Here is a 16,053-nt window from a genome sequence, read left to right as displayed (position 1 = left end):
AACCCAGTATAGCAGGCTGAGCATAATGCGCTCAAGGCAACTGGCAAACACTTTTAAATCAGTATATGAATAAGAATCAACTACATCTTGATTTAACCTCCAGCAGGAAATTCCCTTCTTCCTCTGTCTCTGAGCCACCATTTTCATCAAAAGGCATAACAGGGTTAGTTTAATAATATATATATAAAACAGGGTTCTAACAGGGTTACCTACTATATTGCCAATTATATCCACCCTTTTGGATATCTGAAGTGTCTGCTTGTACCTGGGGGAAAATGCACTACTGAATCACAAATTACAGTTTACTTAGCATAGAGGACGAATCCCCCAGTCCCTTGAGTACTGAAAGATAGGACTATATCATAACACTGACTAGTTCCCAACGTTCTCAAACCTCATTGACAGATCAGAAAAGGAAGGGTATATGTATTGAGGGTGTTGTTTGCAAGGAAAAAAGTATTTATCTAAATAATCCAATACCAAGTTTCTTCAGCAGTTGTAAACCTCTAAGAAAATAAGAGGAAATAAAGAAAAAACAGATTTATTGCCAACATGTCCTTAATTATACAGTGAACACAGCAAGTGTTACAGTCAATTGTACTGTATGTATGTATGTATCTGAAATGTATACTCATGACAAGCAAAATAACAGTTCATGTATACAGCAGGGTTACTTCAAAGAGAACAAACCTGATCTTATATTTCATGCACAACAAAAATTCCTATTGTAGTCAACAGTTTTGGTTCATCGTTGAGCTCCAAGAATTTAGTAAGTTTTTCTTATAGAAATTTGATACAAAATCAATTTACAGTTTGATATTTTTGATCACACTTGTTTGAATATAATGTTTGAGTTTCCAGACATTTTAAATATGGAACATGTCCCTTAGCAGTTGCTCACCACCCCACTCTTTCATGCATTTTTATCTCTTTCCTGCCAAGGAGGAATATATACAGACCACTTGCTCATGAAAGCTTATGCAGAAACCCCTGACAACTTTAATTTCAGTCAGGTGACTACCTACAGTAACTGCTATTAAAAGGTCAGCATTTCTCAACAGTTACTACATCATGGTATCTAAGATATCAGTTTTTCCATATGCTTAGGAAATAACTGCAGTGGCTGTTTACATATCTTGTCCACTTTTAATATTCACCAGTTTAAAAGCAAAGACTTGTGCCTGAGCCACAGCTATTGTAAAAGGCACAAGACCACACTCCTCCCCTCAGACTTCTTTGCCTCCTTCCTTCTGGAAGCAGTCTTTACTTCAGCTAATTCCCTTTCTGATCCTGTTCTCCTTCTAGCCCAAGGAAGAGAAGGGGGAATTACAGACAGAAGCCAAGGCCAAAAAAAAAAAAGAGAGAGAGAGAGTTCCTGCAAGAGGAGCCAGCTTGAGGTTTCATAACCTTGAAAGAGACCCTCTAAACCCATTTTGTTATTTATTTGCATTATCTTAGCACCCAGAGGCCCCAGCCAAATCAGGGCCTGTAATGGGGTGTACAAACCCCAGACTAAGCATAGACAGAGGACGGAGGAGAGTCTTTCCTGTTTATAAGCAAGCAGCTTGATCACAACCCCAGGCAGCTGCTAGAACTGCCAATCACGGAAGCAGGCATCCACAGCTGCAACCAATAGAGAAAACAAGAGAAAATGGAGAGTACAGAGAAGGAAAGGGAGGCAGAAAGGTGTGGAATAGTACCAGGCTGTCTCCACAAAAACAGCCAAGAGACTGCAAACCCAAAATGTGAAGAGCTGATGGACTTAATTGGAGGTGAAGGTCCAGCAACTGACAGAGAAAACTAGGAAGGTCAGTCAGGAGAAGATAAGACCCCGTGAGAGACCACACTAAGATGGTGACAGGGCCCTCTTATAGTAATGATTGTACATAAATATGGTAAATAGCTAGAGTCTCCACTGAGAGGATGTGCAAGGACTATGTAATCTCCTTCCACCCCATCAGCCTGCCAGCTTCAATTTGGGCTCAACCTCCAGTGGCCTCTTTGTTGCAGTGGCAGTTACCTAAAGGACTTTTTGAAAGTCTTTTACTTACCTGCTGCCTGATGAATAGTATTGAAAATTCACGCTGCTAACTTTTCTTGTTGGTTAGTGTAATCGTTCTCGGCATTATCATAGACTGGCTAGTGCAACACCAATCGCTAAAGACCTAGGTAAGTTGGTGGCCAGTTCGATGGGGAAACTTCTTTAAAAAGTGTGTGCTTGGGATACAATCTAAAAACCTAGTCCTTATGTAAATAATAGCAATGATACTGCTAACCTTTTATTATGATCACTTTTTGTAATAGAACTTTTAAAAGTACTAGTGAGCTATGAATTAAAGCCAGCTACTGCACAACTTCATGCAGCAGAATACAAATTGGCTAAGGTTATTTTTATTTCAGTCCTTAAGGAAGGATAAAGTTCTCTTTTTGAATAAATTAAAGGCATTCAAATTAATCTAAAGGAGCAACAGGATTAAACATTGGTCTCTCCCTCTTTGCTTGTATCCTACAATAAGCGGCTTCAAAATCTCTCTTTGTTCCGTTCAAATTTTCTAGATTTCCATTTTTTATATTGTATCCTAAAGCAGCTAACTTTTTAATTCTGTACTGCACAATTTGGGTTGTCAGCTCCAGCACCATTGGTGTCTCTTTAATTTGATCTACAGAAATTTCTTCCTTCAACAGTCCCTTGAGTCTTTCTTCCAGAATTGGAACAGAATTGTAGAGGAGAGCAGGGCATTTCAACACTAGCTCTTTTAATTCTTGATCACTGCACTTAAAAACATCTTTGGAAAAAAACATGCTCTTCTGCATAGTGTTAGGGCTAAGATTAAAAATAAAACCTTTAAGCCTGGATAGCAGCTGCAGAACTTCAAAATCAGTGAAATCATTCTTTTGGAGAAACTCCAAGTTCTCTTGAACTGCTGTGGCGCTATTTAACAAAATAAATGGGTTTTGACTCAATAATTTCAGAAGCCAGATCTTCATATTGGCATTAGAACCGCCTAAATTTAGATACATTCTCTGTAATGTCTCTACTGTATGTTTGTTTTTCTCAACAGGCTTGTAAAAAATATCGGGTGCACTTGTGAAGAACCTGCTGATTATATTATTCTTCAGTCCCAATTCTTGAAAGAACTGAACATTAGATTTCTGGTTCTCATGATGTTCAACGGTAAAAAAAGACTCTGGAAATTGTTCTATTAATTTGACCAGTTGTTTTTCATTTTGGCATACTGATTGCCACAGATCTCTTTGAGAGTTTATCTCTGCTGGGGTAAGGAGGATTGCCTCTGGGCAACGTTCCAAAATATTTGCTATGGCAGTCTTATCAGCTCCCATTTCACGTAAAGTGTTAGCAGTTTCTTTAACGTAGGCTGCATCCTGAAAAAGGACCCACTCCTTTAGTCTCCGAATTTTTTTAATATCAACGGATAATCTGTAGAGATTCTCCACAGTTCTCTTGTTCTCCACTTTTGATTTGATATCAGTTGTATAACTGGAATGCTGTAAAAAGCTTCCATCCTTTACGTTATTCCACAGGGATGAGAGAGTCAACAGTAGTTTGCAGTGCTGAGATCTAGCCAACGAAAGTGTAAACACGTGTGGTGTACTATTCCTGATTCCTCTCAACATTCTGGAGTGCTGCACTCTACAAAATGAATGTAAAATCAAAAATTAGAAAATGTTAATTTCTGTCTTATATGGTATTTTCGAAAGACATTCATGTTCAAATCTGAGCTGCTATAAGAGACCATTACTTCTAAAAGGAACATTTTCACATACTTAGCTTTCATTCCACTTCAGAATGAACATGGAATTTTCTGCTAACATCTCAAAGGATGCTTCATTAGAACAATAAAACCCCAAAATACCATATAGGGAACATGGGGCAGAATGTGAGTGTTCTGCCCCAAATACCACACAAGTTTAACTGTTCCCACATGGTTGTTATATCAGTAGTCCCCACAAGGGTGTTTGTTAATAGGCTACTGGTGGATGCCTCTGATGTACTGCAAGATACAATGCATGGTTGGGAGAATCCTGCCAAAAATGCATCATTAGCCAACTCGTGGACACTCAGAAGTGTCTTATTGCTATTACAGTGTAACTTTCCAGTTGCACATTTAAAGTATGGGATTCTATGCAATTTAGCCTTCTTTTTTTTTAAACCAAAGTTCCAATTAAAAGGATCAAATGAGAGGGAAAAGCTAAATGCCTTCCTCAAATACTTTAAATATATTCAATTTTTCCCAGACATCCTCTCTTTCTTTTAATGGCAGTATATATTCTAAAAGCCACTGAACTCACTTTTTATAATAAATGATAATTTGGACTATTGGACAGCTTTCTTCTGACTAGTCAGGTAGGTTAAAAGTGGTTGAACTAGCACCTTGGCATTTTGGGGAGGGAGTTATTATCACTTTCTCCTTTAGGCCTTCAAACAACTACTTTTCTTCATCTCCCATCCCCACAGCTGCCTTATCTTTTTCTGTACTTAACTTCCACTGTCACCTGTTGAACAAAACGAGCAAACGGATTTATGTGTAAATGAGCTCCCATCTGTGCATCCTTTGGATTTGGTGCACAGATGTGACAGACCCAACCAGTCAATCAGAATGTGGTTTTGGATAATTAGTGTTCCCCAGGGATGAAAGTAACTTAAAGAATTTACCAGTACGCCAGAGTCCTGAGCAGGGCGCGTGGCCTCAACAGGAAGAGGCGTGGCCTCAACTGGACAAGGCGGGGCCTTTAAATACCAGGGCCCTTTAAATCGCCGCCCGAGCCCCGCTGCCGGAGCCCTGGGGTAGCAGTAGCAGGGCTCCGGAGGTGATTTAAAAGGCCCGGGGCTCCAGCCGCTGCAGGGAGCCCCGGACCCTTTAAATAGCCAGCCTGGGGAAGCCCGTCTGGTCCGGCACGGCATACTGGCTCTTGCCAGTACGCCATACCGTACCGTACCGTACCGTACCGGCTTACTTTCACCTCTGGTGTTCCCACCCACACTCTAACTGAATTTAGGTTATCATTAATACAGCTGCACATATTCTGAGATGACAGGAAGAACAGCAGTGTTTAAATACAAAAGGGCACTATCAGGTAACTTTTTAAACTTCTTATATTTCCACTTTTTATAAAAACCTTTTAGAAGCTAAAAGGGACAGTAAAAACTTGAAAACTCATATTTGTTTGAAAATTTTTGTACCAATTATTGCTTTAAGTAACACACCACTGATTGTGTGCTATAATTGAAAGTCAGCAAACAAATATCGAATTCAGTTTGTGCACTTGACAACTTTGTGTACTGTCAGTTTCACTGTATAGCAGTTTCTTCTCAGCTAAAAATACCCTTATAAAGATCAAAAAGAGAGCAGGAAAAATGTCAAATTTTCATAGACTTTAAGGAAGTGGTCCCCAAACTGTGGGGCATGCCCCCGTTGGGGGGCACAGAGGAATGTATAAGGGGGGTGCAGCAGGGCCTGGGCCAGCTCTCACGGGGAGGAGAAGGAGTGCAGGCCTGCTCTGCCCCCAGCCGTGGCCCCTGACCATGGCTCCCAGACCCAGCCTTGGTGCCACTCCTGGTGCCCCCAGCTCCGACCCCCACTACTCCTGTGCATGCCCGACCCCCACTCCCGAGCTGCGGCCCCGCCCCCAGCCCCAGCTCCCGGGCGGGGAGGATGTGGACAGGGGAGGGGAGGGGCGCAACTGTGAAAAGTTTGGGGACCACTGCTTTAAGAACAGAAGGGACCATTATGATATTCTAGTAGACTCATCTCCCACATACCACAGGACAAAGAACCCTACCCAGTAATTTCTGCATCCAACTTTTGTTTGATATCTTTTTAGAAAGATATCCAGTATTTCTTTAAAGCTCGCAAATGATGGAGAATCCATCAAGTCCTAGGTAAGTTATTCCAATGGTTAATTATTCTCACTTAAAAATCTGCCTCTTAGTTCTTGTCTGAATTTGTCTAGCTTAAACTTCTAACCATTAGCTTGTTATACCTTTTTTCTGCTAGATTAAAAAGCCTTTAATGCTTTAGAAATTTAGTTCTAATTCTTAAATAATTGTATGCAGGTTTACCTTACATACAAGAGGACACTGATGTAAAACATTTTTACTAGTATTTTTCTTTGATATTAAAATTTTTGAAGCTGAGTAAGATTTCTGCCCATAATCCAGCTACTATGTGAACATGCTAAAGTCACAATCTAAGGTTTTTAATGTGATCTCAAGAGTTTTATAATTTAAGGAAACCTTGTCTAGCAAGCTGAAGTGACTCAGGTAATCTTAGAATATCAGGGTTGGAAGGGACCTCAGGAGATCATCTAGTCAAAGCAGGACAAATCCCCAGACAGTTTTTGTTTTGTTTTTTTAAGATTCCAGTTCCCTAAATGGCCCCATCAAGGATTGAACTCACAACCCTGGGTTTAGCAAACCACTGAGCTATCTCTCCCCCTTCTAGGTGTGTCAAAGCCTTGCTGTGTAACTGTTGGCAAGTCACAACTTTCTGTGCTTTAGTTTCCCAATCTTGAAAAACTGGAATAATATTTCATGGGGTTTAAGGCCTAAGGCCCTGATCTTGCAAAGTCTTTTGCAAGTACTTAACTTTTTGTACTGTGAGTAGTCCTACTGAATGCATTGGAGCTATTTGGTGGATAAACTTAAGCATGTATGTATGTATTTGCAGGATCAGGGCCTCAATTAAACTGTGTGAGGCACTTTAGCACCTTCAATCCACGGGCTCTCATGGAAATGAAGTGTTATTAAAAGTGCTTGGAGACTTTGGCAATAGGATCCATAAAAGTACTTACTGGTAAAATAGCCAAGCCCAACTTTTATTTTCAACTTACAAATTGTCAAAGAAAGGACTTAAAAGACTAGAATAGACTTCAGCCATATTCACTTATAAATACACTACTCATGAACACTTTTCCAATAACATCTAATAAATTTCTTAAGCAAAATTTTAAAGAGCGAAATTTGGCCTAGTAAATGCTATCCATGCTTATTTGAGGTCGGCCATATAAGTCACAGGTTCTGTCAAAGGGACCCAGCCAACTTAAAATTTGCACTTCTGTTTCAATGTTTTACCTATAAAAAATTCCCCAGATTACTAAAGTGAAACAAACTAGATGGGGAAAAATCTTTTTGTTTTATACTGTAGTAGACACTACTTTGCGTGTAGTCAGTTTCTCTGTTGTTTAGTGAGGGTCACATAGAAACAGGAAAGATAAAAACATTTTTAAAAAGTAGAAAAATGTGATTTGTTAACATCCAATACTTGGTATGGGTACTCAGGGCATTTGTAATACATGAAATTAATCTGAATTTAAAAAAAAATTGAATAGATTTTTAAGTTGATAGTGTCCTGCTAAAAGTGTCTAAAAGCTATGATATCATATTGAAATATTATTATAAAGTCTGTAGATGAGAATATCATTATTTACAAGAAGCTTTGTAGGAAAACATTGTTTTCAAAATAACCAAATTCTGGAATAATATTATGGAATAGTCTCTGTCCATAGTATTCCACAAAATCTCAGACAATTTTTCTAACAGATGCTAGACTGTTCTTACTATCCTTAAAATGTATAGTTCCAAGATATTTAGATACTAATATGTATAACTCCATTAAGACTTTTAGATATTTCATATGCTGTGGTGGCAGTAGTGCAATTTTGGGAGATGTTAAGAAAAAGGCCAGACTAGATGAGGCCTTTGATCCCATGGTCAACAAGGGTGCCCAATTACAGCCAGATGTGGTAGTGATATTAGTGAAGTATACAGCTGTCCACTACGAACTTGTCCAGGATTAAACCCATTTCACCTGCACCAATGACTATTTGCTAACTTTCTAGCAGTGTACCAAGGTGTGATACTCTTGATATTTTTTAAGTTTGAAATTCCAGTAGTGAAATATAATATACAATAGTGCAGCAGTTTACAATGCTGTATTGTAAAATAGAATAAAAAAGTTCTGAGGGGAGGATGTAGATTCCTCCATAAGCATTACGTCAATGGTATTTCTGTAATATTACATACATAGAAGTCCTCTTACATTTTAAAATGTGGTGGTAACACCATGGGTCTATGAAAATGTAACAATTATAAGGCTAAACTGCTGAAAGATTATAAATTAACACCTTTAAGACACAGATCTGCATCAGCCTGGAGAAGACATCTCTCCACTTTACATAGGGTGACCAGATGTCCTGATTTTATAGGGACAGTCCTGATTTTTGGGTCTTTTTCTTATATAGGCTCCTATCACTCCCCACCCCCAATCCCGATTTTTCACACTTGCTGTCTGGTCACGCTAACTTTACACTTCTATGATGTAAAGAATAAAACCAAGATTATAAAAAACCTATAGTCTGAGAAGGGAGGATTTCACACCTGTCAGGATTTATACAGTCTGAGCAACTGTAAGCAGCTAACGCTCAGCTCAGACACCTGCACCTCGCTTTTTTTACATTTCCCCTTCAATATGCTCAAATGTCTTCACCTAATTAGGAAAACAAACGCCATTTCCAGCCCCCTAACCCCCCGTCGACAGGAAACTGGGGCTCTCTCTCAGGGCCGGCTTTAGGAAGTGCGGGGCCCAATTCGAACAGTTTCGACGGGGCCCCTGCAGGGATGACTTAAAAAAAAACACTTAAAAAAAACCCCTCTCATTTCTTCCATGTATTATTTACTTTCCATGACTATATAAATAATAACAAAATTATATATTACATACATTGCATCATATATTATAAATATCAAGTTCATTAAGAGGAACTTTATTGTACATCTCACCTATATGTTTTTAAAACTTTATCTTCCTTGCTTTTTGTTTGACAAAATCTTTCAGTATATTGCCTAACTCTAAGCTCTTCATTACTTCGCATTCAATTGACATGATTGCCAAATTGTTTAATCGGTCTTCCTGCATTGTTGATCGCAGATACGTTTTAATTAGATTTAGCTTCGAGAAGCTCCTCTCTCCTGAGGCTACAGTTACCGGAATAGTCAGGAAGATTCGAATTGCTATAAATTTGGGAATGCTGTTGATCGGTTATTGTATGCAAGAAATGCAACCCTTTCACTCAGGTTGGATTTGCTTCCAGCTAGAGTCCTTGGGGCCTGTTCCCATTGCAGCGGTCCCCAGGTCCCCAACTTCCACCTTTGGGACACACGCCTCTATGCACCCCAGGGCAGGCCCTGCCCCCTGCTGACCTGCAACTTCCTGGCAGTCAGCAGCTGTGGTGGCCTCCTTGCTACAAGGTGGTACATCCCCCTCCCCCAGGGAGATGATTAAGGGACAGGAGCTGGCTTCGTCCAGCCCCTCCTTCTGGAACTTCCCTTGAGCCCTGGGGCTACAGGAACTGGCTACAACCAGCTCTGCCCCCTTTACTGCATCCTTTACTGCTGCAGAGGAATCTAAGAGACACTTTTGGTGGAGCTAGATGAAAACCACAATCCCCAGGGACAGCAACAGGCTGGAAGACTAGACTGAACCCACCACCCAGCCTAGTCCATCCCAGAGCCCAGGACTGAGGGCAAATGTCCCCCCTCCCCCAGGCCACCTGCTTCTACTCATGGCCTCTCCCAGCGCCGCCAGCGATTCTGTGTGGCTGCATCAGGCAGGATTTCAACTGGACCCCCCCCCCGCTAAATTCACCCGTTTTGCGATCACTCTGCACCAAGAGCACCTTCCTTCCCTGCCCTAGAGCTGCTGGATGGCTAGAAAGCTGAGCTGGGCATTTGATTGATCTGGAATATTATCGTGCCCCCCCCCAAAACCCTTAATGTCCACACAGCTTTGGGGGGCTATTCCTCCCCCCCAAAGCCAGTCTATTTTATTGTTGCAGGGCAAACGAAGGAGCCAGAGTTTAATGGAAATATTCAGCCCCTACCGTGGTCTTGCAGCAGGGGAAGCAGAGTTGATGGGAAGGGAACTGGTTTGGATAGGAGCCCCCGTCCCCCTCCTTTGCAAAATAATTTGGGGAGGGAAATCAGATCACTCCGTGCCTCAGTTTCCCCTCTCTCGGGGGGGGGAGAGATAAAAGTCTCAGCCTGACGTGTTGCAGACCTTTCGTATTCTCCCCTCTTGATGTTTTGATTTCCTTGTCCAACCCCCCCTCTCTCTCTCACCTGGAATTCACAGCACTAAGTACCAGTTTGGGGCTTTCTTCCTGGGTTACATGATCCCGAGTTTAGTTTTGAAACAGACACAGGCAGGCACAAACTCACCCTCAAACAGCAACACCACCGAAACCCACAAAACCAACCCAATATTACAAACCTATGGGGAATCACAGGGTCAAACACTCACCGACCGAAGCCCCAGCAGCTGTTCAGGTGAGTGAGGTCCACTGCAGAGATTCCTGTCTCCCACTGGACAGGAAGCCCCCTCGGCGTCTCCTCCAGGTGAGTGCCCGGGGGAGGGGAGGGGAAGGCTGCAAAGCACATGTGCCTTCTCCCCCCTCCCCCCCCTGACCTGCAACAGCCACGGCTGCCTCTGCCTCTGCCTCAGCCCTCTGCCGGCCAGCGCAGCGTCTCTGGCTGCCTAGCAGCAAGAGCTGCGGCTTCCCGGAGAGCCACAGAGTTTTGCTTCCGGCAGGGACACTGCCCGATTGCCTGGGGCCGAGGTGAGTGAGGTCCACTGCAGGAAGCCCCCTCGGCGTCTCCTCCAGGCCAGTGCTGGGGGGAGGGGACGGGAAGGCTGCAAAGCACATGTGCCTTCTCCTCCCCTCCCCCCTCCCTCCCGAACTGCAACAGCCGCTGCCTCAGCTCTAGCCCTCTGCCGGCCAGCGTCCCTGGTTGCCTAGCAGCAACAGCTGCTACTTCCGGGAGAGCTTTGCTTCAGGCAGGGACGCTGCCGATCTGCGCGGGGCCCTCTTAGGCGCGGGGCCCAATTAGGGGAAATCGGCCAAATCGGCCTAAAGCCGGCCCTGCTCTCTCTAGCCTCAATTCTCAGGGGCAGCTCGAGAGAGGGATTCAGCGATGGGCGAGCGACCCAGAAGAGCTGAGGACGTGCTAATAACGGGATCGCGCCCCCCACTCGCCTGGTCTGCACTCCCCGGGCTGGGCGCTGCGCGGCGGATAAAGGCGTGAGGAACAGGCTGTGGCGCGCGCCTGCGCACGCTCCACCCCAGCTCCGTGTTGGCAGGGGGGGGCCAAGGGGCTTGCGGGCGGACCCCACGGGAACCTGAGTCTGGCGGGGAAGGCGACAGGGCCCCGCTGTGGTGCTAGCCGTGGGGGGAGGGACCCAGCCCTGCCGGAGCCCCCAGGGGCCGGGTTGCCTCCGTCAGCGCGGGAGCAGTCGCCAGTGCTCAGCCCCTCGGCACCGATGTCCCCTTCGGCCGGGACGGCACCAACCCCGGGCTCCGGACCTGGCCTCCTGGCTCACGCCGGCTCTCCTGAGGGGCGACGTGGGGTGGCGCCGGCACCACCCGTGGGAAGAGGGAACGGAGCGACACCCCCCCCCCTTCCTTTGTACCGGGTGGGAACGGCGCTGGCTCAGCTCAAGCGGCCTGTCCCATCCCTGTTGCCCGGTGGGAAGAGCGAGGAGGCTGCGGGTCCCGGCCCAGCGGGAGCAGCACAGCGCCCCCTGCTGGGAACTCCCCTGCCCTGCTGAGCCGCAAAGGTGGGGCCTTTCCCAGTGACGCCCAGGGGGCCCCAGGACCTGGCCCTTTAAAAAATAGAATTAAACTTGTAAATCGCCAGTGGGATGTTTGCATGGAATGAATGCAATGAACCCAGTCCCCAGCACGGTGGCCTGCGACTGGGTAATTTGAGGATAGCTGGGGGAGGGGGACTAGGGTGTGTCCGAGTGAGGAGGGCAATAGGGAGGCCCCACAGAAGTGCATTGCACAGATCACTGTAAAATAGCTGATGTTTTACTATGGGCTGTCCTAGGAACAGTTGGTGGCTAAGGGCCAAATTCAAGGGAGTAGCTAACTTTACTTCTGTAGGATAAACCAGAGCTGAATCTGCCCCTATGATTTCAGTTTTGCTGGTTATCCCCATATAATATCCTGGCAACAGCTGCACCAGATTGTTGACCAAGACTGTGGAACACCCAAAAAGGTTATCCCCTGAGAATCCATCCTAGGTTTGACTCGGCCTTGTGCATGCTGGGATGGGTTTGGGGGAATTTAGGCAGTAGTATGTGGATACCCTGGCAGTGCAGGGATGGGTCTGATTTATCTCACCACTTCTATGTTGATGTAAATCCATTGATTTTAATGGAGTTAGTCCTGTTTTCCATCAGTGCAAGGAGGAGGAGAATACTTTGTCAGTCAAGCTCACAGTTGGTAGTGAAGTACAGTTGTTAATAAATTAAGTCTCAGTGCTTTAATTTACCAAGCTTGTGGTATGCTATAACTCATGTAATGTATCTTCTTCTTTAATTAGAGTGAGGATAAGCAAACAGACTACAGCATCTTTCTCACTGAGAATCACTTATGTTCATATTTCTTCCATTTGATACAACTGTTTTTGTTGCAGTTTTAAATAGAAATGTTCCAATTTAGGACACTGAAGCATGTCTAGATTTAATAAAATTCCCAGACATGAAAATGGAATTAAGGTTTTAAATAAAGCAATAGCCTTTATTTCAAAATGTTATAATGTGGTTATTAAAGAAACAAACATTTGAAATTTAGGCTATTTAAAAGTAAAGTTCTATAAAATAAAAACCTCTACATGCATATCTCCAACCAGCACAGCACTAAATATAGCTCACAGTTCATACTCCGCTTCACCTACTATAATAGCTTATTAAGGCCAATATCTCTCTCATAGTCTCCCAAAGAGAACAGAGACTCGCATCCCAATTTCCCTCTATGGTCAAAAGACCCCAATATATCATATTTTATGTCAGAATATAGGCCCAGCTTAGATGAGGGTGGACTCTAGTTTTAAACTGAGTTGGAATATTTGCATAGGCCCTAAGCATATGACCAAAAAGAATGAGATCATGAGAAAAAGTTGTTTTGTTAAACTTGTTGTTTCCCTTTAAAATACCAGTGTTATCTTATTTAAGGTTTGGGCTCCTTGTCTTGTCCTTCGGGCATTGTGGATGTTATGGGTAGAGAGAAAGGGAGAAGAGAGGTGATTTGGGGCCTCTGTTCCTCATTTTTATCTTTTTCCTCTTCTTTGAGGACCTGAAGTTAAGCCTGTAAGGAAACAGTATTTGAAAGCCTTAAGGCCATTCATGCTGCTATTGAAGTCAATGGCAAAACTAAAAGCTAAACTGGACCCACAAACTCTTTTTAAGCTGTGTGGATCAGTGGTAGCTTGTATAGCAACAAACACCATAGGACTGGGGCCTCTGGCTGCTGCTGTACCTTACATATTAATAATATTTCATAAAGTTCAGGAGTTGGAGAGGGACAATCAGGGCCATCCTTAGAATTTATGGGGCCCTACGCAGTATTATTAAACTGGTGCCCCTATGCCTGATGGCAGCCCGGGCTCGCAGCCCAGAGTGGGGGTAGGGGGTAGGGACGAGGCAGCAAAGGGTAGTTTGTTTGAAAACACCTGGCCCGCCTCACGGTGGCGGAGAATCACAGTTCCCCGAAGAGACCCCCTACCCTCTCTCTCATGCAGAATGGACATGCAGAAGGTACCTAATTAAAAGCACTAAATTTGGGAATAAAAAATGTCAGTTACAGGTTTTTTGATATGCCCTGAAGTTTGTCAGACATTTATTTGCAAAGACTTTGTAGTAAGGGTGAGTCAGCTGTCTTACTGAATACAACATTAAATATTATGGAATACATGATGCAGCTCTTCTCTGTTTTACATTTTCTTAATCAGTATTTTTAAGCTGATTTTATATTTTAAATGTACTCTTAAGCCTTCATAAAGTAATCATTCCAGATTACTACATATTTAACTCACTGAAACAAAGACATTCTTTTAAATTAATCAGTCTCAGAGGTTTAGTGTGTTCATAACAATGTTCATTGCTTTTAGAAAAAGGGAACACTTAATTTACTTTGTGATCTCCATAACAATAGACATGTTTATGAAATTTCACCAACTTTAAAAAATGTTTCCAAAGATTTTAGGCATAACAAAGGATTTTATATCTTATTAAGGTACTGATTTTGCTGGAGGGTTCTCTTAAAACTAGTTCATGAGATAGAAGTAAAGATAGGGAAACTTTGTCCAGCTATCTGGAAGGAAAGGGGTGTTGTCCCTTTAAGGGCTTTCTTCAAGGGGTGGGGGGAGGGTAAGGGAGAAAGGGATGGACAGGAAGACTGGAAGCAAGTTTTTTTTTACTATAGTAATTTAAATTAAAATGTATATTTTAGATAAGGATGGTCTTTTGAAGGATTTATTTTAAAAACGATATGTCTGAAGATCCAAGCTTTTAAGGCTAAAGATGATTGTGCATCTAAAAATCTGTGCAAGGATTTTTTAGAGATGTGATTTTATAATCTTCACCAACTCACTAATAAAATATTTTTAAAGCAAATTTTAAACTAAGGTCCTGTAGACTAATATGTTCTGAGTAAATATTACAGTAATGCACAACTGTTTTTGTCAGTAAATGCAGAAACCGACAGTATATACCTGGGATTTGGCAAATGCCTTCATTACCACTTGAATGGCTCTTTAACAGTTTCAGTGTTGTGCTAATAGATCTGGCAGGCTGGAGGCTTTTTCACTTTAAGTTACTAGATCCCCTCCGAAGTAAGGGTCACCAGGCTGCAGCAGCCAGCTGTGGGAGCCTGCAGGAAGGGTCAGAACAGGGATAGGAAGGTGGAAGGGTGGACACTAAGACCCAGTGGTGTCCCAAATTTTCAGGTGCCCTACACAGCCTCCTATTCTGCTTATGCCTTAGGACGGACAGCCCTGGGGACATGGAAAAATGTAAGGTATCTGTATCCCCAAACAGGCAATGAAACGGTTAATAGGAGCCCATACCTCCCAACATTTCAAGTGGGTAAAGCTGGACACAGCTCCCTTTACATTTGGCCTCTCCACCCCTCCACAGATGGGCCAAATCCAAGTGGTGCTATGACCGTGGTTCCAATGCTACTTGGTTTTCATAAAGGAAGGATCACAGGCTAATGGAGGGAAGGCCAGGGAAGAAAGCTAGGAGAAAGGTAGTTTCCTCTTTTGGATTAAAGGCTGTGAGATGCTTGTTCTAGAATCAGAAGGTCCTCAGCCAGAGGTAGTGAAGTCTAGGGCCAGAGGCAGGACCTCCTGAGCTAAAAGTAAACTTGAGGCAGTAAATCCCAAGAGGCTGTGATGGCAAATCTTAAAATGTGTTTGAGTCTGAAGTTTGAAGGGCTGCATGGGGAGAGAGAAAAATGGTCTCCTTCTGGGGAGTAGGGAAGTAGAGAGTGGAAAGACCTGTAGGGAACAGGAAGGTCTGGAGAATAAGGAGGAAGTCCAGAGAGGGATGATAGCTGGTATCCACAGAACTGGAGTAAACTCCTGTGGCTGACCCTGACATAAGGGTAAGAACTGGACCTTTGGGGATAAGCCCTGGGAGATGCTGCTTGTTACAAAGGCCCCAGGAAGGGGCTGGGGAAAATGCCTGAAGAAAGGCTAATGATAGGAAAGAGTCCAGGGAGGCAGTGATGAAGTGTCTGACAGCAGACATAGGGTATCTGGATTGGAACACAATGTAGATGGTGGGCATGGGTTCCCCACTAGGAAGGAGAGAAGAGTGTGATGACCAGTGGGCCCCAAGTTAGAGGGCTGGAGAGACAAGGTCTTGAGATTATGTATTCCAACTTCTGTTTGTTGGACTTTCCATCCCTTCCGGAGTAACAGACTTAAATGTGATGTGACCTGACTGGAGGGCTATGTCATGAGAAGAGAGCACTGAAGTGACTGTAGACAGAGGCTGCTAGAAAGGATAGCTGCTATGCCACATACAGCTGCAAAGGGGCATGCCAGTGGTGAGTCCACCTTTCTACAGTACACTATTACTCTATTTACAAAAATCTACTTCAGTAGAGAACAAATAATTAGTTTTTTTTTTTTTAAATAGTGTTCTGCTTCTGGTCTGGGTTCATTCCTTATTGGGAGAGAAACAGGTA

At 43.5% G+C, this 16,053-nt stretch overlaps 1 protein-coding gene across 1 annotated transcript; it reads right to left on the bottom strand.

Moving 5' to 3' along the window:
• Positions 1 to 1,551: 1,551 nt before the first annotated feature.
• MTERF2 (mitochondrial transcription termination factor 2) lies at positions 1,552 to 11,569 on the bottom strand. Its single transcript, XM_024212945.3, has 2 exons — positions 11,487 to 11,569; positions 1,552 to 3,652 (listed from the first exon to the last, which is right to left on the bottom strand). Exon 2 carries the CDS (start codon positions 3,634 to 3,636, stop codon positions 2,452 to 2,454), a length of 1,185 nt encoding a protein of 394 aa, XP_024068713.2. The 5' UTR covers positions 3,637 to 3,652; positions 11,487 to 11,569; the 3' UTR covers positions 1,552 to 2,451.
• Positions 11,570 to 16,053: the final 4,484 nt, after the last annotated feature.

The sequence above is a fragment of the Terrapene carolina genome, unplaced genomic scaffold, assembly GCF_002925995.2.
Source record: "Terrapene carolina triunguis isolate 2854851 unplaced genomic scaffold, T_m_triunguis-2.0 Scaffold247, whole genome shotgun sequence".
NCBI lineage: Eukaryota > Metazoa > Chordata > Testudines > Emydidae > Terrapene > Terrapene triunguis.
This window is presented reverse-complemented; position numbering and strand designations above follow the sequence as displayed.

Excerpts from the sequence above, each read along its gene's own strand:
- MTERF2 (XM_024212945.3), bottom strand. The coding sequence starts at position 3,636 with ATGTTGAGAGGAATCAGGAATAGTACACCACACGTGTTTACACTTTCG.